Below are 25,980 nucleotides of genomic sequence, written 5' to 3' on the forward strand. Positions count from 1 at the left end.
AATATCATGGCTGTCATTTCCTGTCACCACGATATCATCAACATATACTACAAGTAATGTTTGTGAAGACTCCACCCTCTTGATGAACAGTGTATGATCTGACTGGGCCTGTACATAACCGAACTTTCCAAGAGCTAGTCTGAATCTGTTGAACCAAGCTCTAGGTGACTGCTTCAAACCATACAATGCCTTATTGAGCCGGAAGACCTTCTTACCTGTCTCTGTATCATAGTATCCAGGAGGCAACTGCATGTAAACCTCTTCCTGCAAGTCCCCATTCAGGAAGGCATTTTTAACATCCGTTTGGTACAAAGGCCAAGTGTGGCTTGCTGCAAGAGATAATAGAACCCGAATGGTGGTCATCTTGGCTACCGGGGCAAATGTCTCCAAGTAATCTATACCATAAGTCTGAGTGAACCCTTTTGCAACTAGCCGAGCTTTGTACCTCTCAATGGATCCATCCGCATTGTGCTTCACAGTAAATAGCCATCTGCATCCAACTGGTTTCTTTCCTTTGGGCAAGTCAACTAGCTCCCAGGTATTATTTTTCAACAGGGCATCCATTTCAACTTGCATTGCAGCTCTCCACTCCGGGACTGATAGGGCCTCTTGTATTGTTCTTGGAATAGGGACATTGGAAATGGAACTGAGGTAGGATTTGTAGGTAGGAGATAGGCGATCATAGGATAAAAAATGGGAAATACAGTGGGCTGTAGATGTGGTACAATGTCGTTTCCCTTTACGGACTGCAATCGGAAGATCAAGGTCATCTGTAGGAGGTGAAATGGCAACGATAGAAGAAGTCTCTGTGGGTCCTGGGACTGTAATGTCTGGACCTGGAGCCGTAGATGAGATTGGAGCTGGCATGGACTGCTGATGATCGGGATCAACCTGCCTGCACCGCCTGTGATAGACCCTCAACTCCTGATCCCTCTGACCAACCTCACCATTGCAGCTCCCCCTCAACTCCTGATCCCTCTGGCCACCCTCACCATTGCAGCTCCCATCACCCAATGGAATAGGTAAAGAAACTACCCCACTCTCACTGCTCTCCCCCTGAAGACAAGGACTTAAACCCCTACTCTCACTGCTCTCCCCCTGAGGAGAAACCCGAGGATAATAGGGTGTCTCCTCAAAGAAAGTGACATCCATGGAGACGAACTTCCTCCCTGTGACAGGATCATAGCAGCAATACCCCTTTTGAGTTTGTGCATAACCAAGGAAAATGCATTTGGAGGCCTTGGGTTCAAACTTGGAGTGATGGGGTCCAAGAAGCTGAACAAAGCAGGTACAACCGAATGTTTTAAGGGGAATAGAAAACAACTCCTCATGTGGGTATAGAAGGGAAAAAGGAGATCGCAAATCAAGAACCCGGGAAGGAATCCGATTAATAAGATATACCGCCGTGAGGATAGCATCACCCCAGAAGCGAATAGGGACATTGGAGGTAAACATAAGACTTCAAGTCACCTCCAAGATGTGCCTATTCTTCCTTTCTGCAACCCCATTTTGCTGAGGTGTATGGGGCAAGTGCTCTGATGGATAGCCCCATGAGTAAGAAGGTAAGATGCCAATGACTTAGCAAAGTATTCCTTTGCATTATCAGATCTAAGAACTTTAATCTTGATATCAAACTGGGTTAGGATCATTTGGTGAAAGTTTTGGGTCAGGGCGGGAACCTCATCTCGTGAACGCATAAGATAAACCCAAGAAAACCGGGTATGGTCATCAACAAATAACAAAAAATATCTGTACCCACCCATAGAAGGAATGTGATATGGCCCCCAAACATCCGTATGCACAAGATCGAAAGGACGATTACTCCTTTTATTACTCAATGAATAAGAGTTTCTACAATGTTTAGCAAACTCACAGCTTTCACATTGCAACTAGGACAACTCAACAGACTCAAACAAAGTAGGAAATAGACTCTTTAAGGACCGAAAAGACAAATGACCCAATCGGTTATGCCAAAGCATAACCGAACTCACACTCTGGGAAACAAGTGACCTCTTATCCACTGAATCTTCCCGACGAGAATTCTCCCCGAGCAGATAGATCCCATTCGTCTCACGGCCAGTCCCAATCACCTTCGTCTCCAGGTCCCGAAAAACACACTGGTCAGGGTACTGAGCAGTTCATGTGTTTGGTAATACTACTGACTGAAAGGAGGTTAGTATCAAGCTTAGGAACATGTAAGACAGAAGACAAGGAGATCGTATCTGGTAACTTAATGTCACCCTTCCCAGAAATTGGAACCAGGGAGCCATCAGCAATAGATACTTTATCCCTACCAGATGACAAAAGGTAAGAGGTAAACAGTGAAGGCAAGCTAGTCATGTGGTCGGATGCACCTGAATCTATTACCCAACAGGGTTCAGTAGTACCTGGAGCTGAGGCATGGTAGGCTGAAGCTAGAGTAACTGATTTTACGGTTGTAATCTGACCACCCATCTCAGAAACACTGCCATAACTGATGCTCCCAAAGCTGCCTTCTGCCTGATTTTTAAACTCCATCTCAGTCAAGTCTTAAAACAGCACTTGGACTACCAATCACAATCAAAAACAGTATAGGCCTGATCTGTATTCATAGTGTATGTGCACAAAACTGGGATAACTCTGATCTGAAATCAACTAACAAACACAACAGTGGCTGTCCGTAGAGCTCTAACCCCTTTAAGAGAGTTCGAAAACCCCAAAAAACTCTGAAAAACAGCTTAGAAGGAGGTCTGATTTGCCTTTGCAGAATTAGGGTTTTAATCAGTCCTTAAAGTGATCAATTCAGTTGCACAATCTAATCAGTACTGTATAGATAGACTTGCAGTAGGGTTAATATGAAACCCTAGAATCTGATCAATGCTAACAATAAACTTGAGGACAGCTCTAGATAGATCACAAGATTCAGTCCAGCACTAGGGCTTGCCGCAAGATCACTTTCAAACTTCTAGTGCAGAAAGAAACAAGGCTGAGACAGTTCGGTGTAAAACAGTAGGGTTTTAATCACAGCAGAACAGTAGGGTTTGCTGTAAAACCCTAGTGAATCGAAGAGATGAAAACCTAGAACAGTTCAACCTTCCTCTCCAGATAGGTCCCACCTCTCTTTTCTTAGAAAACTAGATGACTTACAAGAAAAGAATTGTTTGCTGCCTTCTAGGGTTACCCGAACCCTAGTCTTCTCTGATCCTTCCTGACCACCAATACACTGCAACCATAACAAAACTTCCAACAGCTGCTAGCACTTCTGGCGATCTCCAAGAATCAGTCTACGAACTCCACCTTTTCAGCTTCTAGTCTTAGGAGATTCTCATTTGGTCGGCTGGTATTAAACTCACATAAGAAACCCTAACTTGGCTCTGATACCACGAAGATGATCAAGACTGCTATCAGTCTTGGACACCAAGGAATTTCAGGTTCGAACAGAAGAGAAAGTGAAGAAGAAAGAGGAGAAAGATTAGTGAGAGAGCAGTAGAACACAGGTTTGAAAGGAAGGACAGATTCAGAATGATCTGCTGCCACCACTTCAATTTAATATTTATATGTTATGCTAGTTACATGAAAGGACATATTTGCCCTTGGTGTTTACATCATAACACTTAACAATATAAAAAACTGAAAAGTAAATAACAGAACTAGAATAACAGAATAACATAACAGATAGACTAGGTATATTCTACCCTACGGACAGAGTGGCCTGACAGCTGTGGGGCCCACATCAGTTTCTCTACAAAGGTATTCTCAAGAAAATGGTTTTTAAGGTTATTGTATACACATAAATCACAAAAAAAAAGTACAAGTTATGGAATTGGGGGTGGCTGAAGAGTCACTCAGCCGAGGCATGTCAAAGCTTGGTGATGTCAAGGAGGTAAGCAGTGCTGGATGGAGAGAGGGTGTGAAAGGAGGGAAGATGATGGTAGACGTTTCCTCAGGGATGAAGGGGAAGAAGTGGGAGAGCAAAACTCATCCATTATTTGAAGATACTGAACCCATCCTCTACCAATGGAGATTTGGAGGGAAATCAACCATATTATTATGAACCAGGTGTTTTTTGTAATGGGATCCCAAGATCAGATATTAGCTTGGCAAACTATGGCCAATAAAGAGTAACTAAGGAAGAATTATTTTTTGGGGTAATAGCACTTTGACAGTACAGCTGGTTTGTATGGGGTTAAGCACCTAGTGATGGCTTAACAGATTTGAGGCATAGCGTACACCTTGGTATGTATCTATTCTCTTAGTAGAAATCACTGTTTGTAAATCAGGATGAACTCCTTGTGAAGAGAAAGAAGGAGAAAATGAAGAGTTTCGGCAGTAGAGAAGAAAAGAGAGGAAAGAAAGAGAGGGATGTTAACCAGAATTGAATTAGTTCTGGCCGCCAACCCCTCATTATATTTTATACTTAAAAGAATGAAAGATTACAAGAATGAACTTAGTAGGGCGGCTACTAAAGTAGCTAAACAGTCACAACTTAAAAAACATAAGCTAATGGGCCTAAAGCCCAGCAACTTCCTAACTTAACAACTTAAAATAAGAACAAAACAACTGGGCCCAATAACTAGAAATCGGCCCAACTCAACACTCCCCCTCAAGTTGGGAGTAAATTGTTGGAAAGTAGAAGATTGACTCTCTGATTGATTCTCCATAATTTTAGGTCCATCAATTTAGGAAACATACATAAGTTAGTTTCCTAGAATCGTGGGATATCCTAGAATCATGGGATATTAATTGGAGAATCCCACTGATATAGAAATTAGTTTTCTAGAAAAAGTTAGTTTCCTATTTTATCGCCCTGTAAGTTAGCTCTGTAATTCTATATAAAGCTGTGTATATGCTCCTTCCAAGACAATACAATCAATTCATTTTTTCTCTCAAATTCTGTCATGGTATCAGAGTTGGTCACGACCTAATCTACACATAGTAGAATCTCTTCGGTCATTTCTGCTGCTGCTGCTTCAAGAACACTCTAACAGTATTTGGGAGGTTCTTGAGTGTCCTTGATTCTTCTTCGAGATCGGCTACAGATCGGAACTCTACATTTTTTTCTTTTTCTGGACTGTTGCGCCATCGGATTCATCCTTTTTCTTGGATCTCTTTGTAGAGACATCGGATCAGTCTGAAATCTTAGATCTGGTGTTGCCAAGAGCAGATTTACTGAATCCCTTTGGTTTGCTTTGGATCAGTTTTGATTTTGAGAGGTTTCGATCCACTCCAGTTTGGCGGAGCATTACAGTTACCTTTCTTTGGACATTGGCTGAAAGATTCTTTAGGCCTTCATCGCCAACCCTTACTAAATTTTCCAGACCTTCATTGTCTGTTTTTCTCTCTTTCTTGAAGCCCGCCCAATATGTCAAAAGCCACTGTATCAAATACCACTGCACAATCGGAAGAAGTCTCCTCCCATCAAGCATCTGGTGACCGGAAAAACATTCAGGCAGCATATAGGTTGAACGGGAAAAATTATTTGGAGTGGTCTCAGTTTGTTCGAACATATTTAAAGGGAAAAGTAAAGCTTAGCCATCTCTTAGGGACGGGCCCGAAGGAAGGAGATCCAAGATTTGATGCATGGGACGAAGCTGACTCCATGACCATGTCATGGTTATGGAATTCAATGAACCCTGAAATCAGCGACACGTGTATGTTTTTATCCACGGCTAAAGAGATCTGGGATGCCGTCTGACAAACATATTTAAAGGCACGTGATGCAGCACAAGTGTACGAAATTAAAGTCAAGACTGGAGCGACTAAACAAGGCAGCAAGACAGTTACCGAGTATGCAAATTTACTGCAGAACCTGTGGCAAGAACTCAATCATTATCGGTGCATTGAGACTAAATGTGTAGCGGATGCAGCAATCCTAAAGAGTTTTATCGAAAAATATCGTGTTTATGACTTTCTTGCAGGACTCAACGCAGAATTTGATCAAGTTAGGGTCCAGATTTTCGGCAAAGAAGAGGTGCCATCTCTAAATGAGACTATTTCTCTGATTCGTGCTGAAGAAAGCCGTAGGGGAGTTATGCTTGAACCCCAAGTACTAGAAGGTTCAGCAATGGCTACAAGAATGGAACAACCAAAAATACTGGAAGGAATGAAGACAGATTTGTCCTCTGCACGGGACAACAAGGAGTCTCTTTGGTGTACCTATTGCAAGAAACCAAGGCACACCAAAGAGAAGTGTTGGAAGCTGAATGGTAAACCATCGAACAGGGAATGGGGCTACCGAGGAGGACAACAGAAGAGTCGAAATCAAGCTAACTTCACCACGAATCAGCTGAGCCAAGAAAAGCCTCCAGACAAGACCGAGTTCAATAAGGAGGAGATCGAAAAGTTAAGGGGGCTTCTGGGATCGTTGGAGAAACCTAGTGGTGTAGGCTCTCTTGCAATCTCAGGTAAGTTTTCTATTCCTCATAGACTAAATGTTTCAAATGAACCTATTAGGGATTTACAGGTTATTGACTCAGGAGCCACAGATCACATGACTCACTCCTCACTACATTTTAGCACTTATACTCCCTGCCCAAGCAATCGAAAAATAGCCATTGCAGACGGTTCCCTTACTACCGTAGCTATCCTTGGGGATATCCATATTAATCCATCACTTGCACTAAAAAATGTCCTTCATGTTCCCAAATTGTCCACTAACCTGGTATCCATCCAAAAACTCACCCATGACATGAATTGTAATGTGCTTTTCTATCCTTCTTACTGTATATTTCAGGACCAGGATTCGGGGAAGAGGATTGGACTTGCTAAGGAGAAGAATGGACTACTATCTTGAAGAATCATGCAAATCAAATATTGTCCAGGATAAGTTATCTCCGTCATTCCTTTCATCATCCAACAAAGACACCATTTGGCTTCATCACTTTAGACTAGGACATCCATCTTTTGGAATTCTGAAAACTATGTTTCCCTCCTTGTTTAAAGGATTGAGTGTTGAATATTTTCATTGTGATGTGTGTGAATTTGCAAAACACAAGCGTGTGTCCTTCCCAATCAATAACAAGAGAAGTTCAGTCCCATTCTTTTTGATCCATAGTGATATATGGGGACCCTCCACAGTTCCAAATGTGTCTGGCTCACGATGGTTCGTCTCTTTTATTGATGATTGCACTAGGGTCTCTTGGATCTTTCTTCTTAAATCTAAATCAGATGTAAGTAGTGTACTCCCAAATTTCCATAACATGATTCAAAATCAGTTTGGGGTCAGAATCAAAAGATTTAGATCGGATAATGCACGGGATTATTTCAACCAAACTTTATCCCCATATTTTCAAAAAGAAGGGATTATCCATGAATCCTCCCGCATTAATACTCCACAACAAAATGGAGTAGCAGAAAGGAAGAATGGTCATCTACTAGCTACAACCCAAGCCTTACTTTTCCACCAGCATGTTCCAAAAACCTATTGGGGGGAAGTTGTGCTTACAGCCGCATACATTATAAATCGATTACATTCGAGGGTGTTGGGATTTAATACACCAATGGAAACACTTTCTCAATTTTATCCCAATCTACGTACAACAAATAATCTCACCCCAAGAATCTTTGGATAAACTGCTTTTGTCCATGTCCATAGCCATAATAGAGGGAAGTTAGATCCAAGAGCCGTCAAGTGTATCTTGTGGGTTATTCGTCCACCCAAAAGGGTTATAAGTGTTACTACCCACCTACCAAAAAATTCTTTGTCTCTATTGATGTCACTTTTGAAGAAAAAACACCATATTTCACTCAACCTTATCTTCAGGGGGAGTCCTTGTCATTCATTGAAGATAAGGACAGAGATTTGTTCCCGCTTGGTCTACCTACAGTTTCTCAACACCCAAGCTCAGCATCTATACCAGTTCAATCTGTATCTGCACCTATCGAGCCACCTCAAACCAAACCAACTTCTTCACCCATTCATACCAAACCCATGACAGAGAATGATGAACTTTGTGACTCTATGAGATTGCAGGTATATTCAAGAAGAAGAGACCAGGATCCTAATCTTGTGCAGGTTCAAGATTCAACTCCTAATCCTGAGAATGAGGTAAATACAGTTCCAGAAATTTCTTCTGAATTAGCATATAACCAAGATCTTCCTATTGCCCTTAGAAAAGGCACAAGAGAATGCACTAAACATCCCTTATATCCCTTAGCAAAATTTATGACCTTTAAAAAATTCTCACCATCACATACCTAGTTAGTCTAAACACCATTCATACTCCTAATACTTTATCTGAGGCATTATTTGATGAGAAATAGAAAGATGCTATGAGAGAAGAGATGCAGGCTCTAGATAAGAATCAAACATGGGAAATTGTTGACCTACCACCAGGAAAGAAACCCGTGGGCTGCAAGTGGGTTTTCACAGTAAAGTACAAGTCAGATGGCTCTCTAGAAAGATACAAGGCAAGACTCATGGCAAAGGGATATACACAAACCTATGGTGTTGACTATCAAGAGACATTCGCTCCAGTGGCTAAGATGAATACGGTAAGAATTTTGTTGTCACTAGCAACTAACTTCGACTGGTACTTGGAGCAATTTGATGTAAAGAATGCTTTTCTTCACGATAATTTAGAGGAGGAGATATACATGGATATTCCTCTGGGCTTCAAAGGAAATCTAAAAGGAAATAAAGTTTGCAGGTTGAAGAAAGCACTATATGGTCTCAAGCAATCACCTAGGGTGTGGTTTGGAAGATTTACTAAAGTTATGCTTGCCATCGGATACAAACAAAGTCAGGAAGATCATACACTCTTTATAAAGCATTCGGATGCAGGGGGAGTCACGGCTCTTCTGGTATATGTCGATGACATAATTATGACAGGAAATGATGAAAAGGAGAAGGAAGCCTTGAGAAGATGCCTAGTCAGAGAATTCGAAATAAAAGAACTTGGGAGATTGAAGTATTTTCTAGGGATTGAAGTAGCTCATTCCAAAGAAGGCATCTTTATCTCACAACAGAAATATGTAACAGATCTTTTAAGAGAGACAGGAAAGTTAGCATGCAAGCCATCCTCCACACCGATTGAGCCAAATCACAAATTGGGAGAAGCAAATGAAGATCCAGCCGTGAATAGGGAAATGTACCAAAGATTAGTAGGAAAACTTATATATCATGCCCACACAAGGCTAGACATAGCATATGTTGTGAGCGTGGTTCACTAGTTTATGCACAACCCGAAAGAGGGTCACCTACAAGCGGTCTATAGGATACTACATTATCTAAAGGCTAATCCTAGCTAAGGAATCTTGTTTAAAAGAAATACTAGATTAGCCCTAAAGGCATACCCCGATGCAGATTATGTAGGCTCTCCCGTGGATAGGCGGTCCACTACAAGTTATTGTACGTTCCTTGGAGGAAATCTTGTGACATGGAGGAGTAAGAAGCAGAATGTGGTAGCTAGATCAAGTGCGGAGGCAGAATTCAGGGCAATGGCTCAAGGAGTATGTGAATTACTATGGCTCAAGATAATTTTGGAAGACCTAAAGATCAGATGGGAAGGTCCAATGAGATTATTCTGCAACAACAAGTCAGCTATTAGCATTGCTCACAATCCCATCCAACATGATAGGACAAGGCACATTGAGATAGATAGGCATTTCATAAAGGAAAAGCTGGATAACGGATTAATTTGCACTCCATACATCTCAACGAATGGTCAACTGGCAGATATGCTGACAAAAGGGCTTTGCAGTGTAGTATTCCAAGGACTTATCTCCAAGCTAGGAATGAAAGATGCATATTCATCAGCTTAAGGGGGAGTGTTGGAAAGTAGAAGATTGACTCTTTGATTGATTCTCCATAATTTTAGGTCCATCAATTTAGGAAACATACATAAGTTAGTTTCCTAGAATCGTGGGATATCCTAGAATCATGGGATATTAATTGGAGAATCCCACTGATATAGGATTTAGTTTTCTAGGAAAAGTTAGTTTCCTATTTTATCGCCCTATAAGTTAGCTCTGTAATTCTATATAAAGCTGTGTATATGCTCCTTCCAAGACAATACAATCAATTCGTTTTTTCTCTCAAAAGAAAATGAATAGTTTCAGCAGTAGAGAAGAAAAGAAAGGAAAGAAAGAGAGGGATGTTAACCAGAATTGAATTAGTTCTGGCCGCCAACCCCTCATTATATTTTATACTTAAATTAAAAGAATGAAAGATTACAAGAATGCCCTTAGTAGGGCGGCTACTAAAGTAGCTAAGCAGTCACAACTTAAAAAACATAAGCTAATGGGCCTAAAGCCTAGCAACTTCCTAACTTAACAACTTAAAATAAGAACAAAACAATTGGGCCCAAGAACTAGAAATTGGCCCAACTCAACCTCCCCCTCAAGTTGGGATTAAATGTCACACATTCCCAACTTGCGTAGATCATGCTCCAGCTTGTTCCTTGCAACACCTTTTGTGAGAACATCAGCAAGCTGTAGATTAGAAGCAATGTATGGGAGACAAACTTCCCCAGAAGTCACCCTTTCTCTGATGAAATGTCTATCCACTTCAATGTGCTTAGCCCGGTCATGCTAAACTGGGTTATGGGCAATGTTAATTGCTGCCTGGTTATCAAAATACAGCATCATAAGTTCTTCTACTTGTACACCAATCTCTCCCAATAGGGAACGGATCCAGAGAAGATGAAATGTCTATCCACTTCAACGTGCTTAGTCCAGTCATGCTAAACTGGGTTATGGGCAATGTTAATTACAGCTTGGTTATCACAGTACAGCAGCATAGGTTCTTCTACCTGTACACCAATCTCTCCCAATAGGGAACGGATCCAGAGAAGTTATGAAACTCCATGTGCCAAGGCCTTCAACTTCAGCACTTGATCTTGCCACCACTGTCTGTTTCTTACCCTTCCATGAAACAAGGGTGCATACTCCTGAAGTAGATCTCCTGTCATCAAGGCATCTTGCCCAATTTGCATCTGTATAAGCTTCTAGTTTCAACTGTCCATGATCAGCAAACAATATGCCCCTGCTCGGGTATCCCTTCAGATAAGCAAGAATCCTGTCAATAGCCTCCCAATGCTGGACTCGTGGAGCATGCATGTATTGACTTATCAGACTTACTGCATAGGAACTGTCTGGTCTTGTCATACACAAGTATAGTAGCCGCCCCACAAGTCTCTGATATCTCCCAATGTCCTTTACTGGCCCACCTTCTTATACATTAATTCTGTGATTTTGATCAATAGGAGTACCGATTGCCTTTGTTCCAAGCTTCCCTATTTCTTGAAGAAGATCCAAGACATACTTCCTCTGAGAGATAAAAATTCCATGTTTTGATCTTGCAACTTCAATGCTTAAGAAGTATCTAAGTTCTCCAAGATCCTTAATTTCAAATTCTTTGTGTAGATTCTTCTTCAAACAATCAATCTCACTTAGGTCATTCCCTGTGACAACAATATCATCCACATAAACAATTAGGGCTGACACCCAAAGATCCCCTTCACTTCACAAACAAGGTATGATTGCATTGAGTCTGAGTGTAGCCAAAAGCAACCAAGTCCTTCCTGAACCTGTCAAACCATGCTTTGGGAGATTGTTTCAAGCCATAAAGTGACTTCTTAAGCTTGCATACCTTTCCCTTTTCAGCATCACTGTAGAAGCCAGCAGGAAGATCCATATACACTTCCTCTTGCATATCCTCATTTAGGAAAGCATTCTTCACATCAAGTTGAAACAAGGGCCAAGAGTATGTGGCAGTAAGAGAAAAAAGTATTCGAACAGAGGTCATCTTTGCAACTGGTGGAAAGCTCGCTAAGTAATCAATGCTATAGGTCTGTGTGTACCCTTTTGCAACAAGTCTGGCCTTGTACCTTTCTATACTTCCATCTGCCTTATATTTCACTGTGTAAATCCATCTGCATCCAACAGTCTCCTTGCCCTTTGGTAGGTCCACAATTTCCCATGTCTGATTCTTAATTAAAGTTTTCACCTCTTCCTACATAGTTGCCTTCCACTCAGGTCCGGAGAGAACCTCACTGACACCCTTGGGTATAGACACAGAGTCAAGAGAGGAAAGAAAAGCACGATAGGAAGGAGAAAGTCCACTATAGGATAAGTACTATGAAATAAAATGAGCAGTACACTTTCTCTTCCCTTTTCTAAGGGCAATAGGAAGGTCCAAGTTATCTGTAACAGGATTAATAGAATCAATGGGAACTGAAACAATAGAGGGATCAAGAGGAATACCTGAATCCGTGTCAGCTGAATCTGGAGTCCCCAAGGAACCGACAGGAAGTGATGTGAGTTCTGCTGCAGTGGAATCAACCTCCCTGTGAAGTCTCTGTCGTGAGTAACGCTGAGAAGCAGGACGCAAGGGAGGTGGTAAGGTAGGTGACACAAGAGGATCAAACACAGGAGTGGATACAGGGACTGGAGCTGGGAGAGGGTCACTCACTTCCCCAAAACACTCCCCCTGAGAAGGATTCTTCGAGAAGAAGTATGTGAACTCAAAAAAAGTGACATCCATAGTAACATATCGACTCCCAAAGACTGGATCATAGCAACAGTACCCTTTCTGATTTTCTACATATCCAAGGAAGACACACTTCTTTGCCTTCAGGTCAAACTTCAAGCGGTGAGGACCAAGGATATGTGCAAAGCAGACACACCCAAACACCCTGAGAGGAATATGAAACATCTTCCCCTCAGGAAAAAGAAGATTGAATGGGGTGTTGAATCCAAGTATACGAGAGGGCACCCTGTTAATCAAATATACTATTGCGAGAACTGCATCACCCCAAAACCAAATTGGAACTTTAGATGTGATCGTCATGCTCCTTGCAATCTCAACAATGTGTCTGTTCTTCCTTTCTGCAACACCATTCTACTATGGAATGTAGGAACAACTGCTTTGATGGACAACACCATATTCTAATAGATATGAAGCAAGGTGTTTTTCAAAATATTCCATGGTATTGTCTGATCTGAACACCTTTATTCGTATTCCAAACTGTGTTAGCACCATCTGATGAAATTGCTTTACCAAGGATGGTACCTCATCTCGGGATCTCTTCAAGTAAACCCAAGAATATCGAGAGAAACCATCCACAAATAAGAGAAAATATCAATAACCACCCATAGAAGGAACATGATAAGGTCCTCACACATCAGAATGAACAACATCAAAAGAACACATTTTATTACTAGCTTTAAAGGAATGGCTACAATGCTTTCCAAGTTGACAACATTCACACTCCGGGCTTGACAAACTAACAGACTCAAATAGCTTTGGAAACAAAAGACTCAAAGAAGAAAAAGGCAAATGACCCAAATGATTATGCCAAAGCATAATTTGACCCACAGACCCTAACTCACTATCCCTGCTAGCATGATGACTCTAACGAGGAGGAAGAACATCCAGGAGGTAGATTCCATTCACTTCACAACCATTCCCAATCGTCCTCTTTGAATCCAAATCCTGCAAGATACAATGACCAAGAGAAAAAATTACTGAACAGTTCAGGTTCTTAATCAAACTACTAACAGATAACAAATTAGTGTTCAATCTGGGAACATGAAGGACAGAGGGAAGGGAAATGGAATCACTAATCTTGATAGACCCCTTCCCAGCAATGGAAACATGAGATCCATCAACTGTGGAGACCCTGTCTCTACCAGAACAGAGCTGGTAAGAGGAAAAAATGGTGGAGGTATGGGTCATGTGCTCTAAGGCTCCAGAATCTGTAACCCAAGGAGGTCCCTCCTTACCTAAAATAGAAACATAATTTGTAGTGGCATGTGAACTACCTACGTGAGCGAAGTAAGTAGAATGAACTCCACCAGAACCACCTGTACCTTGTTGTCCGCCTATTGTTGAACTAGAACTGGTTGTATTCCACTGGTTCAAAAACTGTTGATACCTCTCAAGTTCGGCCCTTACTACAGCAGTTGCAACAAACTCCAGAGCAGCTATAGTAGGAGGGGCCGGAATGTCACCAGTGACTGCCATGTGAGCATTTCCCTTCTTATTTTTGAGTTTATTCGGCACTAGATGTGGATGAAGCTTCTAGCAAGTATCTCTTGTGTGTTTAAACTTCTTACAGTAGTCATAGATCAAATCTTTTTTGTCTTTCATCTTGATTTCACTGCCACCCCGGTGTCCACCTTGTTTAGGTCTCACAGTGCTAACCATGGCTGACTAATCAAACCCAGAATTTTTCATCATCACATTTCTCCTACTCTCCTCCCCTGACACAAAGGCATATGCCTGGGAGAGGGTAACACCGTCCCTGGAAAGAATGTGTTGTCTTGCAATATCATACTCGGGATTAATTAAGGCCAACAAGAAATTCAAACACCCTATACTTCTCTAGGTGTTTCTGGTAGGTAGCTGCATCCTTAGTGGTTTCCAAGCAAGTGTCTCTAAATGGTCAATCTCCTACCACAGGGTTTTAAGGGCTCAAAAGTAAACTGCAATAGGTCTATTTCCCTGCCTTGTAGCAATAATCTGATTTCTCAATTGATAAGTCCTAGCAACATTCTCCCTCTGTTAATAGGTTTCTGCAACCCCATCCCATATTTCCTTAGTTGTATTTGCCCATAAAAAGTTTTTACTTATATGGAGCAGCATGGAATTACATAGCCAAGTCATCACCATATAGTTCTCCTGTACCCATCGGGAGCTGTTAGTTTCGGGTTTCACTTCTTCACCAGTGATATACCCTAACTTCCCACGAGCACCAATGGCCATCTTTGTAGATTGTGACCATTCTAAGTAATTCGAACCATTCAACTTAACTGTAGTAATGGTCCCAGCCCCGAAAAGGTCTCCAACACCTCCTCCCGTTGGTCCAATTTCACTCCTAGGCTTGTTTTCAACTCCGTGACCTTCCATACTTCTCAAAAGTTGTAAAGAAAATTATTGTAATATGCAAAAAGATCAAACGAAACACTTTTGGAACCAACGACACCTTTTTGGTGCCCTAGATGGTCCTTCCATAAAAGACTCCTTTTTTGCGGGACGGGAGAAGAGAGAGAAGAGGCAGCCGCTCTCTCCAGAAACCTCCAAATCAGGCAGGACTTGAACCGCCCCTACAGAAAACTCCAAGGAACCCTAAAAAATTAAAGTGCCACTTCCTAGGTCAAAATTGAAGAGTCCAACAGAAACAGGACACTCCCCCTTTCTCCAGTTTTTCCTGATTTTGATGAGAAACCCTAAACCAGCTATAGGGCAAAACAAATTCACCAAAAAATCCAAAAACTGGGCTTACCTAAGATCTTTGATCAGCCTCTTAAATCACCAAGCAGTCAGTCGATCTAGGGTTGCATGAGAAAACAGCTCAAGGAACCTTCGGCCTTGCTCTAATACCAAGTAGAAATCACTGTTTGTAAATCAGGATGAATTCCTTGTGAAGAGAAGAAAATGAAGAGTTTTAGCAATAGAGAAGAAAAGAGAGGAAAGAAAGAGTATGATGTTAACCAGAATTGAATTAGTTCTGGCCGCCAACCTCTCATTATATTTTATACTAAACTTAAAAGAATGAAAGGTTACAAGAATGCCCTTAGTAGGACAGCTACTAAAGTAGCTGAACAATCACAACTTAAAAAACATAAGCTAATGGGCCTAAAGCCCAGCAACTTCCTAACTTAACAACTTAAAATAAGAACAAAACAACTGGGCCCAATAACTAGAAATCGGTCCAACTCGACACTTTTATCCATGTCAATAAAAAATGAGGTTACCAATAAAAAAATGCCTTTTCATATATAGAAGACCCAAGACCTTGCTATCATCTGGACAAGGTATTAAGGCCATTAGCCAGTTATAGGAAGTTAATAGGATGCTCTACCGACCACCCTCATTAGGAAAGAAACAAAAGGCATGGGATGGGGAAGCAAATTAACCTTGATATGACCATCATGTGCAATCAACAGATTATCAGGCTTCAAATCACGATGAACCACACGTAATGAATGTAAATATTCCAAAGCAAGCACCTGCAAAATAATTACTTTCAAAAGCTAAAAAGCAGCACTGGAATATAAGCTGCAACAAAAAGCAAAAGACAAATAGATCCTGAAAGGGTGAATTTCAACTTACAACTTCAGCTATATATATCCGAGCAACATCTTCATCCAAGCATCCTAAATTTCTCAATAATGAATACAGATCTCCCCCATTCAAGTACTCCATCACAAGATACAGATTCTCACGACAAGTAAAAGAATAGAAAAAACGAACCTAAAAAAAGAAACAAGCTCCAGTTAGAATGAGGATAATTAGATATTACAATAAGAAAAAAGCTTTGCTTGCTAGACCTGCTCACCACAAAAGGATTGCGAACCGAAATTAAGATGTCACGCTCTGCCAAAATACTCTCAACAGCATTCTTACGGATCATATCTGCCTTTTTAAGAACCTGTAGGAAGTGGAAATGTTATAAATGTACATACTCATCAATATTTAAAATCTCCATACTGTTAATAAATGACAGTGCACATCCAACATGTAAGAAGACCATTACAAAGGGTAAAGAAGAGAATGCAACAAAATAATCACATAGAATAATTGAAAAAGAAATTGTTACTAATAAAAAGAATAAAGGAATGAAGTCAACAAAAAAATAATAATTTTTAAGAAAGCAAAATCAGCAAAAAGAATACCCAACTACAAAAATTCCAAATTCTTTATAGATACCTTTATAGCAAAAAGATCACCAGTTGTTCTCTTCTTTGCCAAGAAAACTCGGCCAAATGCCCCACGGCTTATTGGTTTTATTATTTCAAAGTCATCTATAGAGGTGCGGTCCTTGGTAGAGTGAATAGGACTCGTTCTCAAGCTGCGAATAACATCATCTTCTAAAGGGGAATCTTCATCTATGGTTGTACTTGTTATATCAATCTTCTCATCATCAACTAACTCACAAAGCTGCAAGTATTTCTCCCTAAAGCATTGCAAGTGCCATTAGAAGAAAAAAAGGCTTTGCAGTAAGAGAAAGCCAAATGCCATAATAATATAAAATGCTAAAAAAAGATCTTCTGAAACAAGTCTCAACCAAAAACAGCAGAAAAGATTCTACTACCCTGGTATTAAATTAATGTGCATGCAAATAAAAATTCAAAAATAGTTTTATCACGGCAAGTTTTATCCACCTAAATCTCAAGCAAGTTATGCAGCTAAAGCCTTACCTAAGCAATTTCTCTATCCGTGTTCCAAATGTCTCCACCGTAAGCGCATCCAACTTCCTATGTTCAACTACAACTTTTAAGTCTTCAAGACAGGAGACCAGATACTGTGTGGATTGATCATCATCTATGGGTGTATTTGCCACACACCGAGCAATATCCGCAAGTTCATTCATCTGCATAATACAATTTTCAGTAACTCTAAGACCATTTATAATGAAATTCAATCACATGCACACCAATACAACATTCAGACAATTTCGGGTTGCACAACTTCTAGGTATTATTTTGGATTACATTTTGCATAACCAACCTTGCATGCTTACTGTTTCTTCACCATCTTTGCAGTTTTACATAACAAGAACCATACTCAAAACATATTAGTCATTTCTTATATAGTGCAATGAGGCAGTTCAGTTTTCATTTTTACCCTACACCAACCTACAGCAAACTAGAGAAAAGATATGAAGAAAACCAATGGCAATATGCAATAGAAGAAGGCTAGAAATCATATCCAAAGAAAAGAGAAGAGATCAGACTTCTCACAGCAAAGTTCTGCTGTATTACTTTATCAGGGAATCCAAAAATGAGAAGAGCTCCATTGCATTGATCTTTATAGACAACTAAAGAAAGAAAAGAGCCCCACTTAATCCTTAGATTTTTTAACATGCTTTGTTCCACAATCATTACATTGATCTTTGAAGTTTTTCTCTGTCCCATAATATTTTTTTTACTTCCCATTGTAGAAATTCTTTTTGTTTGATTGGCAATTGGTAACACATAAAAATTTTATTAAAGATTGTTGGAAATATAAAATACAATAGAAGAAAGGGAAGAAAGAGAAACAAAGACTTGCCCTTAGTCAAAGACATCACAGATGAATATATCATAAGGGATTGGCATATACTGAGCACTTCATCTTCAGGAAGAAATCTCCCAAGAATGGAATGATCTCCAGTTCTCCACCACGCCAAGAAATCTCTTAAAATTAAATTTTGATTGCTGTAGTCTAGGCAATCTTGGAATTTCAGGCATTGGAGGAGTGGTGGTCTTGCTAAGACCACCAACTATGGAGACATTGAATGCTGTTGAGGCAGAGATAGAGAGATGATAGCAGGTATTTGATTCAGACTGAGAGAAGCATGGCCAGTGGTGATCTTGCCTCTTCTTCTTCAGCCACTCCTCCTAGTGCAGCTGCTCATTTAGGTAGCACTACCAATTTAGCTTCCGTTACAAGTAATTCTAATATCTCTTGGATTGCTAATTCTGGAGCATCTAATTATATGATTAGCATCTCCTCCTTATTTCATTCTTATCAGTTGTGTTCAGGTAGGAATAAGGTGTCTATAGCAAATGGGTCCCTTGCACCTGTATTTGGTGAGGAGGGTATTAGGTAGAAACTCATTTTTTCCAAGTAATACAAGAAGCAGTTTTCCTTTTGATATTGAGCATATTGATGTGTGGGGACCATATCAAATTCCTTGCATGGGTGGTTATCAATATTTCTTGCATTTTGTTGATGACTTCATTCATTATTCTTGGTTGTATCTTATGCACTCTCGTAATGAAGTACGTTTGTTAGTTATACAATTTCATCATACAAGTACCCAGTTTTCCAAATAAATCTAAGTATATCACTCAGATAATGCCAAGGAATACTTTGAAAAGGGCTGGAAAAAGGAGAAAGGCCTGGTCTGTAAGCTTGATCTTGAGAAAGCCTATGATTTGGTGGACTAGGAGTTTCTCTAGAAGTTTTGAGGCGTAGAGGCTTTGGGGCGAGGTGGTGTAAATGGATAAAGGGATGTATTTCCTCTTATCATTATTCCATTTTGGTTAATGGGGTAACTAGGGACTTTTTCCTGGCTAAGAGGGGTCTTAGACAAGGGACATCCCCTTTCCCCCTTCCTATTCACCCTAGTAGCTGATGTCTTAAGTGTTCTAATTGCTAGGGCTGATTCTACTAACTTGATCAGAGGTTGGAGAATTAGGAGGGATGCAGTGGTGGTTAATCATCTTCAGTTTGCAGATGACATTATTGTTTTTTGTGGGGGGGAACAAGAGGAGTTAATCAATTTGAAGAGGTTGGTAAATCAGTTTGAAAAGGCCTCTAATCTCAAATTAAGTGGGGAAAGAGTTGTATGGTAGGGGTAAATAAATCGAAAAAAGAGGTAGGAGTCCTTGCTAGAGTGTTGGGATGTGAAGCTGGTGATTGGCCGTTAGAGTATCTAGGACTACCTTTAGGAGGGAACCCAAAGTCAGAAAGCTTCTGGTACCCAGTCTTGGAAAGATTCTCACAGAGGTTAGCAGGATGGAAGAGAAATTACATCTTTCTAGGAGGAAGAATTACCCTAATAAAATCAACTTTGCTACCAATTTACTTCCTTTCTATTTTCAAGATCCCCACTAGTGTGGCCTTTAAACTGGAGAAATTAATGAGGGATTTCTTATGGGAACCAAGGGATACAAAGAAAGACCACTTGGTGACGTGGGAGGTGGTCTCTAGAAGTAGAGAGAGTGGAGGGTTGGGTATAGGAAACATAAAGCTAAGGAATACAGCCTTGTTGGGGATATGGTTATGGAGACTACCTCTGGAACAGGACAACTTGTGGCACAAAGCGATAGTGAGTATACACAAGGTGGCAGAAAACAGGTGGGATGCTGGTCTTGACCCTAGGGCATCCCGGTCATCTCCTTGGAAAGCTATCCATGGTGTTTTGCCATCCTTTCTTCTGTTTATCAGACTTGATGCTTGTGCAGGGAATAAAGTTCATTTCTGGGAAGATGTCTGGTTTGGGGATGTCTCCCTCAAAGACAGATTCCCATCCATCTACTCCCTTTCATGGAATAAAGAAAAAACCATTTCCTCTGTCTATCTGAATGGTAACTCTTGGGATTTGGGAATGAGGAGGGGGTTGAGGGAGTCTGAAATGGGTATGGTTGATGATCTGATTGCACTTCTTAATACTCTGTTCCTTGACCAGTCTTGCTTGGATAGTAGAATTTGGTCAGACTCTCCTTCTGGGTTTTTCACTAGTGCTTCTTTCTACAATGCTCTTCTCCATTCATCTAACATGGCAGGAACCTTTCCAACAAAGGAGGTTTGGTGTAACCTTGTACCCCCAAAAATAAGGACCTTTTGCTAGGAGGTGGTACTCCAGAAAATCAACACCTAGATATGCTGCAAAAAAGAAGGCCAAACTACTGCCTTTCACCCCACGTGTGTAGCCTCTGCTTGGCCTGTGGTGAGACCATTACACACTTATTTATATCCTATCCTTTCGTATCCTTTGTTTGTGTTGAGTGAGCCGACTTGTGTTTAGTTTATTTCCTTTTAAATTAAGATGTTGGGCCTTCGGCCCATTAGTTTTTATTTTTTAAAGAGCTGTAATTACTTAGGTTGAGTTGCCGCCCTACTAAGGGCATCTTTGTAATATCTCATACTTAATTATAAATAGAATGAGGGGCTGGCGGCTAGGGTTAAGTCAATCTATCCTAGTCGACCTTCTTCTCTTTTCTTCCCTTTCCTCTGTCTCTTGCTGAAATCCCCAACTTTCTACTCTTCCTTCACAAGAAGCTTGGCCGAAATCAGCACATAAGGTTTTCTACTTGGTATCAGAGCAGATTGAAGGCTCTTGAAGAGATTCATTCCTGCAGCCCTAGATCAGCCGACTGCATGGAGATTTAAGAGGCTGATCGAAGCTTTCAGGTAAGCCCAGTTTTTGGATTTTCTTGGTGGATCTGTATGCCCTGTAGCTGGTCTAGGGTTTCTCATCAAAATCAGGAAAAACTGGAGAAAGGGGAAGAGTCCTGATTTTGCTGGACTCTTCAATTTTGACCTAGGTAGTGACGCCCTTTTTTTTTAGGGTTCCTCTGGGTTTTTTGTAAGGGGCGATTCAAGTTCCATGTGGTTTGGAGGCCTCTAGAGAGGGCGGTTGCTTCTTCTCTCTCTTCTCCCCATCCCACCGAAAAGGAATCTTTCGTGGGAAGAAAGTCCAGGACACCAAAGGAGTGTCGTTGGTTCCAGAAGGTATTCTGTTTATTCTTGTTGCTTTTTTTAGTTGTTTTCTGTACCTCTTTGAGACACATGGAGGGACACAGAGTTGAATATAAGCCCGGGAATGAAATGAGACCAGTGGGATGGGGTGGCAGAGACCTATTCACAGAAGGAGAATGTTGCTAGGGCTTATCAACTAAGAAATCAGATTATTGCTACTAGGCAGGGAGATAGATCTGTTGCAGCTTATTTTTCAGTCCTTAAGACCCTGTGGCAGGAGATTGATCATCTAGAGACCTTTGCTTGGGAAACCACCAAGGATGCAGCTACCTATCAAAGACACTTAGAGAAGTATAGGGTGTTCGAATTCCTTGCTGGCCTTAACCCTGAGTATGACATTGCACGACAGCATCTTCTTTCCAGGGACAGTGTCACTCTCTCCCAAGCATATGCATTCGTGTCAGGAGAGGAGTGCAGGAGGGATGTAATGATGAAGAATCTCATGACTGATCAGTCTACTATGGTAAGTGCTGTGAAACCTAAATAGAATGGCAATGAGAACAAGAAGGAAGACAAAAGAGACTTAGTCTGTGACTACTGTAAGAAACCGAAGCATACAAGAGATACTTGCTGGAAGCTTCACCCACATCTTGTGCCGACCAGATCGAAGAATAAGAAAGGAAATGCACATATGGCAGTTACTGGTGACACTCCGGCCCCCCCTACTACAGCTGCCTTGGAGTCTGTTGCAGCTGCTGCAGTAAGGGCCGAGCTTGAGAGGTTTGGGTTACTTCTGAATCAGAGGGATACAGCTAGTTCCAATTCAGCCGCAACCGGACAACAAGGTACAGGTAGCACAAGTGGAACTCACTCTACCTCCCTTGCCCACACAAGTAGTCCACATGTCACTGCAAACTATGTTTCTGCTTCAGGTAAGGAGAGATCTCCTTGGATTATAGACTCTGGAGCCTCAGAGCACATGACCCATTGCTCCACCATTTTCTCCTCTTACCAGCTCAGTTCTGGCAGAGATAGGGTCTCCACAGCTGATGGATCCCATGTTCCTATTGCTGGGAAGGGATTTGTCAAGATTAATGATTCCATTTGTTTACCCTCTGTCCTCCATGTTCCTAGATTGAGCACCAACTTGTTATCTGTTAGTAGTTTGACTAAGAATCTGAACTGCTCAGTAATTTTTTCTCCTGGACATTGTTTTTTGCAGAATCTGGATTCACAGAGGACGATTGGGAGTGGTCGTGAAGTGAATGGAATCTACCTCCTGGATACTCTTCCAATTCACCAAAGTCATCATGTTTGCAAGGACAGTGAGTCAAAACTTGTGGATCAGATTATACTTTCGCATAATCGTCTGAGCCATTTGTCTTTTTCTTCTTTAAGTTCTTTGTTTCCAAAACTGTTTGAGTCTGTGAGTCTGTCAAGGTTGAAGTGTGAAGGTTGTGAACTTGGAAAGCATTGTAGATACTCTTTTAAACCGAGTAATAAAAGATGTTCTTCTCTTTTTTATGTTATTCATTCGGATGTGTGGGGTCCTTATCATGTTCCCTCTATGGGCGGCTATCGCTATTTTCTCCTGTTTGTGGATGATTTCTCTCGATATTTCTGGATTTACTTGATGAAATCACGTGATGAGGTACCATCCTTGGTGAGACAATTCCATCAGATGGTATTAACACAGTTTGGAACTAGAATCAAGATGTTCAAATCTGACAATGCTAGGGAATATTTTGAGAGACATCTTGCCTCATATCTGTTGGAGTATGGTGTTGTCCATCAAAGTAGCTGTTCCTACAGTCCACAGCAGAATGGTGTTGCAGAGAGAAAGAACAGACACATTGTTGACACGGCAAGAAGCATGATGATCACAGCGACAGTTCCGGTTCGTTTTTGGGGTGATGCTGTTCTCACGGCAGTATATCTGATTAACAGAATGCCTTCTCGTATACTTGGATTCAGCACTCCATTCAGCCTTCTTTTTCCTCAGGGGGAGATGTTTCATATTCCTCTAAGGGTATTTGGGTGTGTCTGCTTTGCGCATATTCTTGGTCCTTACCGTTCAAAGCTTGATCCCAAGGCAAAGAAATGTGTCTTCCTTGGATATGCAGAGAATCAGAAAGGGTATCGCTGCTATGATCCAGTCTCTGGGAACCGGTTTGTTACTATGGACATCACCTTTTTCGAATCTACATACTTCTTCTCAAGGAATCCTTCTCAGGGGGAGTGTTTTGGGGAAGTAGGTCAGCAGTCTATCCCTCTCCCAATTCCAGTTCCTGTGCCTACTACTGTGCTTGACAACCATCCAATGTCACCTACCTTCCCCCCCCCCCCTTTGCGTTCCGTCTCACAGTATTATTCACGACAGAGACTTCATAAGGAGGTTGATTCCACTACAACAGAACTCACACCACTTCCTGTCGATCCCTTGGAGACTCTAGATTCGGCTGATACAAATCCAGGTATTCCTCTTGATCTCTCTACTATTTCAGTTCCCATTGGTCCCACTAACACTGTTACAGATAACCTTGATCTCCCTATTGCTCTTAGAAAAGGGAAGAGGAAGTGCACTGCTCATTGCATATCACAATACTTATCCTACAGTGGACTTTCTCCTTCCTACCATGCTTTTCTCTCTTCTCTTGATTCCGTGTCTATACCCAAGGGTGTTAGTGAGGCTCTCTCCAAACCTGAGTGGAAGGCAGCTATGCAAGAAGAGATGGAGGCTTTGATTAAGAATCAGACATGGGAGATAGTGGACCTACCAGAAGGCAAGGAGACAGTTGGATGCAGATGGGTTTACACAGTAAAGTATAAGGCAGATGGAAGCATAGAGAGGTACAAGGCAAGACTTGTTGCAAAAGGATACACACAGACCTATGGCATTGATTATCTAGAGACCTTTGCACCAGTTGCAAAGATGACCTCTGTTCGGATACTCCTTTCTCTTGCTGCCTCATACTCTTGGCCCTTGTTTCAACTGGATGTGAAGAATGCTTTCCTAAATGGAGATCTGCAAGAAAAGGTGTATATGGATCTTCCAGTTGGTTTTTATGATAATGCTAAAAAGGGAAAGGTATGCAAGCTGAAGAAGTCACTATATGGCTTGAAACAATCCCCTAGAGCATGGTTCGACAGATTTAGAAAGGCCCTGATTGTTTTTGGCTACACTCAAACTCAATCTGATCACACCTTGTTTGTGAAGCGCAAGGGATCCTTGGTGTCAATCCTAATTGTTTATGTGGATGATATTGTTGTCACTGGGAATGATCTGAGTGAGATTGATAGTCTAAAGAGGAAGTATGTCTTGGACCTTCTCCAAGAAACAGGGAAACTTGGAACAAAGGCAGCTAGTACCCCCATTGATCAGAACCATAGAATCAGTGCATCAGAAGGTGAACCAGTAAAGGACCTTGGGAGGTACCAAAGACTTGTGGGTCGGCTACTATACTTGTGCATGACAAGACCGGACATCTCCTATGCAGTAAGTGTAGTGAGCCAATACATGCATGCTCCACGAGACTAGCACTGGAAGGCAGTTGACAGGATCCTTGCTTATCTGAAGGGACATCCAGGCAAAGGCATATTGTTTACTGATCATGGACAGCTCAAGCTAGAGACCTATACAGATGCGGACTGGGCAGGATGCCTCGATGACAGAAGATCAACTTCAGGAGTGTGCACCCTAGTTGGGGGCAACCTAGTCTCATGGAAGAGTAAAAAACAAACAGTTGTGGCAAGATCAAGTGCAGAAGCCGAATATAGGGCCATGGCACATAGAGTTTCAGAACTTCTCTGGATCCGTTCTCTATTGGAAGAAATCGGTGTTCAGGCAGAAGAACCTATGATGCTATACTGCGATAACCAGGCAGCAATTAATATTGCTCATAATCCAGTCCAGCATGACCGAACTAAGCACATTGAAGTAGATAGACATTTTATTAGAGAAAGGGTAACTTCTGGAGAAGTTTGTCTTCCATACATTTCTTCTGATCTGCAGCTTGCTGATGTCCTCACAAAAGGCGTTGCAAAGAATAAGTTGGAGCATGATCTACGCAAGTTGGGGATGTATGACATCTACTCCCAACTTGAGGGGGAGTGTTGAGTGGGCTAACTTGTGTTTAGTTTATTTCCTTTTAAATTAAGATGTTGTTGGGCCTTGGGCCCATTAGTTTTTATTTTTTAAAGAGCTGTAATTACTTAGGTTGAGTTGCCGCCCTACTAAGGGCATCTTTGTAATATCTCATACTTAAGTTAATTATAAATAGAATGAGGGGCTGGCGGCTAGGGTTAAGTCAATCTATCCTAGTCGACCTTCTTCTCTTTTCTTCCCTTTCCTCTGTCTCTTGCTGAAATCCCCAACTTTCTACTCTTCCTTCACAAGAAGCTTGGCCGAAATCAGCACATAAGGTTTTCAATTGTTTGGAATTGGTTTTCCTCTCTCTTTGGATGCAGATGGACCCCTCCTTCAGATGTAGTAAGTCTCTTTGATCCAAACTTCTTTAAACCTCCAAAGAAGAAGGGGAGAGCAATGCGGAGAGGAATAAGAGAAGCTGTTTTGTGGTCAATCTAGCAAGAAAGAAACAATAGGATCTTCCAGGGTTCTGAAAGATTTAAGGAGCAAATCATTGATTGCATATCTACCAAGGTCATTCATTGGCTTAAAGCATATCCTTTATCTAAAGATTATTCAATTGATGATTTGTTTAGAGGATGGTACACTGTGGCAAACTCTTTTCATCGAGGTCTGTGATAAAGGAGCAATGGATCCCTCCTGCACATCAATGGGTGAAGTTGAACTTCGATGGGAGCTCCTTAGGCAACCCGGGTCCCTCTGGGGTGGGAGGAGCCTT

General features: G+C 41.3%; 1 protein-coding gene across 7 annotated transcripts in view; it reads right to left on the minus strand.

Annotated features, from left to right (window-relative positions):
• LOC104605420 (putative serine/threonine protein kinase IREH1) overlaps window positions 1-25,980 on the minus strand; it is a 96,086-nt gene that overhangs the window by 44,010 nt on the left and 26,096 nt on the right. For all 7 annotated transcript variants that reach the window (XM_088900628.1, XM_088900626.1, XM_088900625.1 and 4 more), the window contains exons 5-9: window positions 17,125-17,297; window positions 16,634-16,880; window positions 16,263-16,355; window positions 16,037-16,177; window positions 15,841-15,933 (exon numbers count right to left, since the gene is read on the minus strand). In XM_088900628.1, coding sequence (XP_088756754.1) covers window positions 15,841-15,933; window positions 16,037-16,177; window positions 16,263-16,355; window positions 16,634-16,880; window positions 17,125-17,297 — 747 coding nt within the window. The remainder of the gene's footprint in view (window positions 1-15,840; window positions 15,934-16,036; window positions 16,178-16,262; window positions 16,356-16,633; window positions 16,881-17,124; window positions 17,298-25,980) is intronic.

Source organism: Nelumbo nucifera, chromosome 3 (genome assembly GCF_055504915.1).
Source record: "Nelumbo nucifera cultivar China Antique chromosome 3, China Antique-T2T, whole genome shotgun sequence".
Classification (NCBI taxonomy): Eukaryota; Viridiplantae; Streptophyta; class Magnoliopsida; order Proteales; family Nelumbonaceae; genus Nelumbo; species Nelumbo nucifera.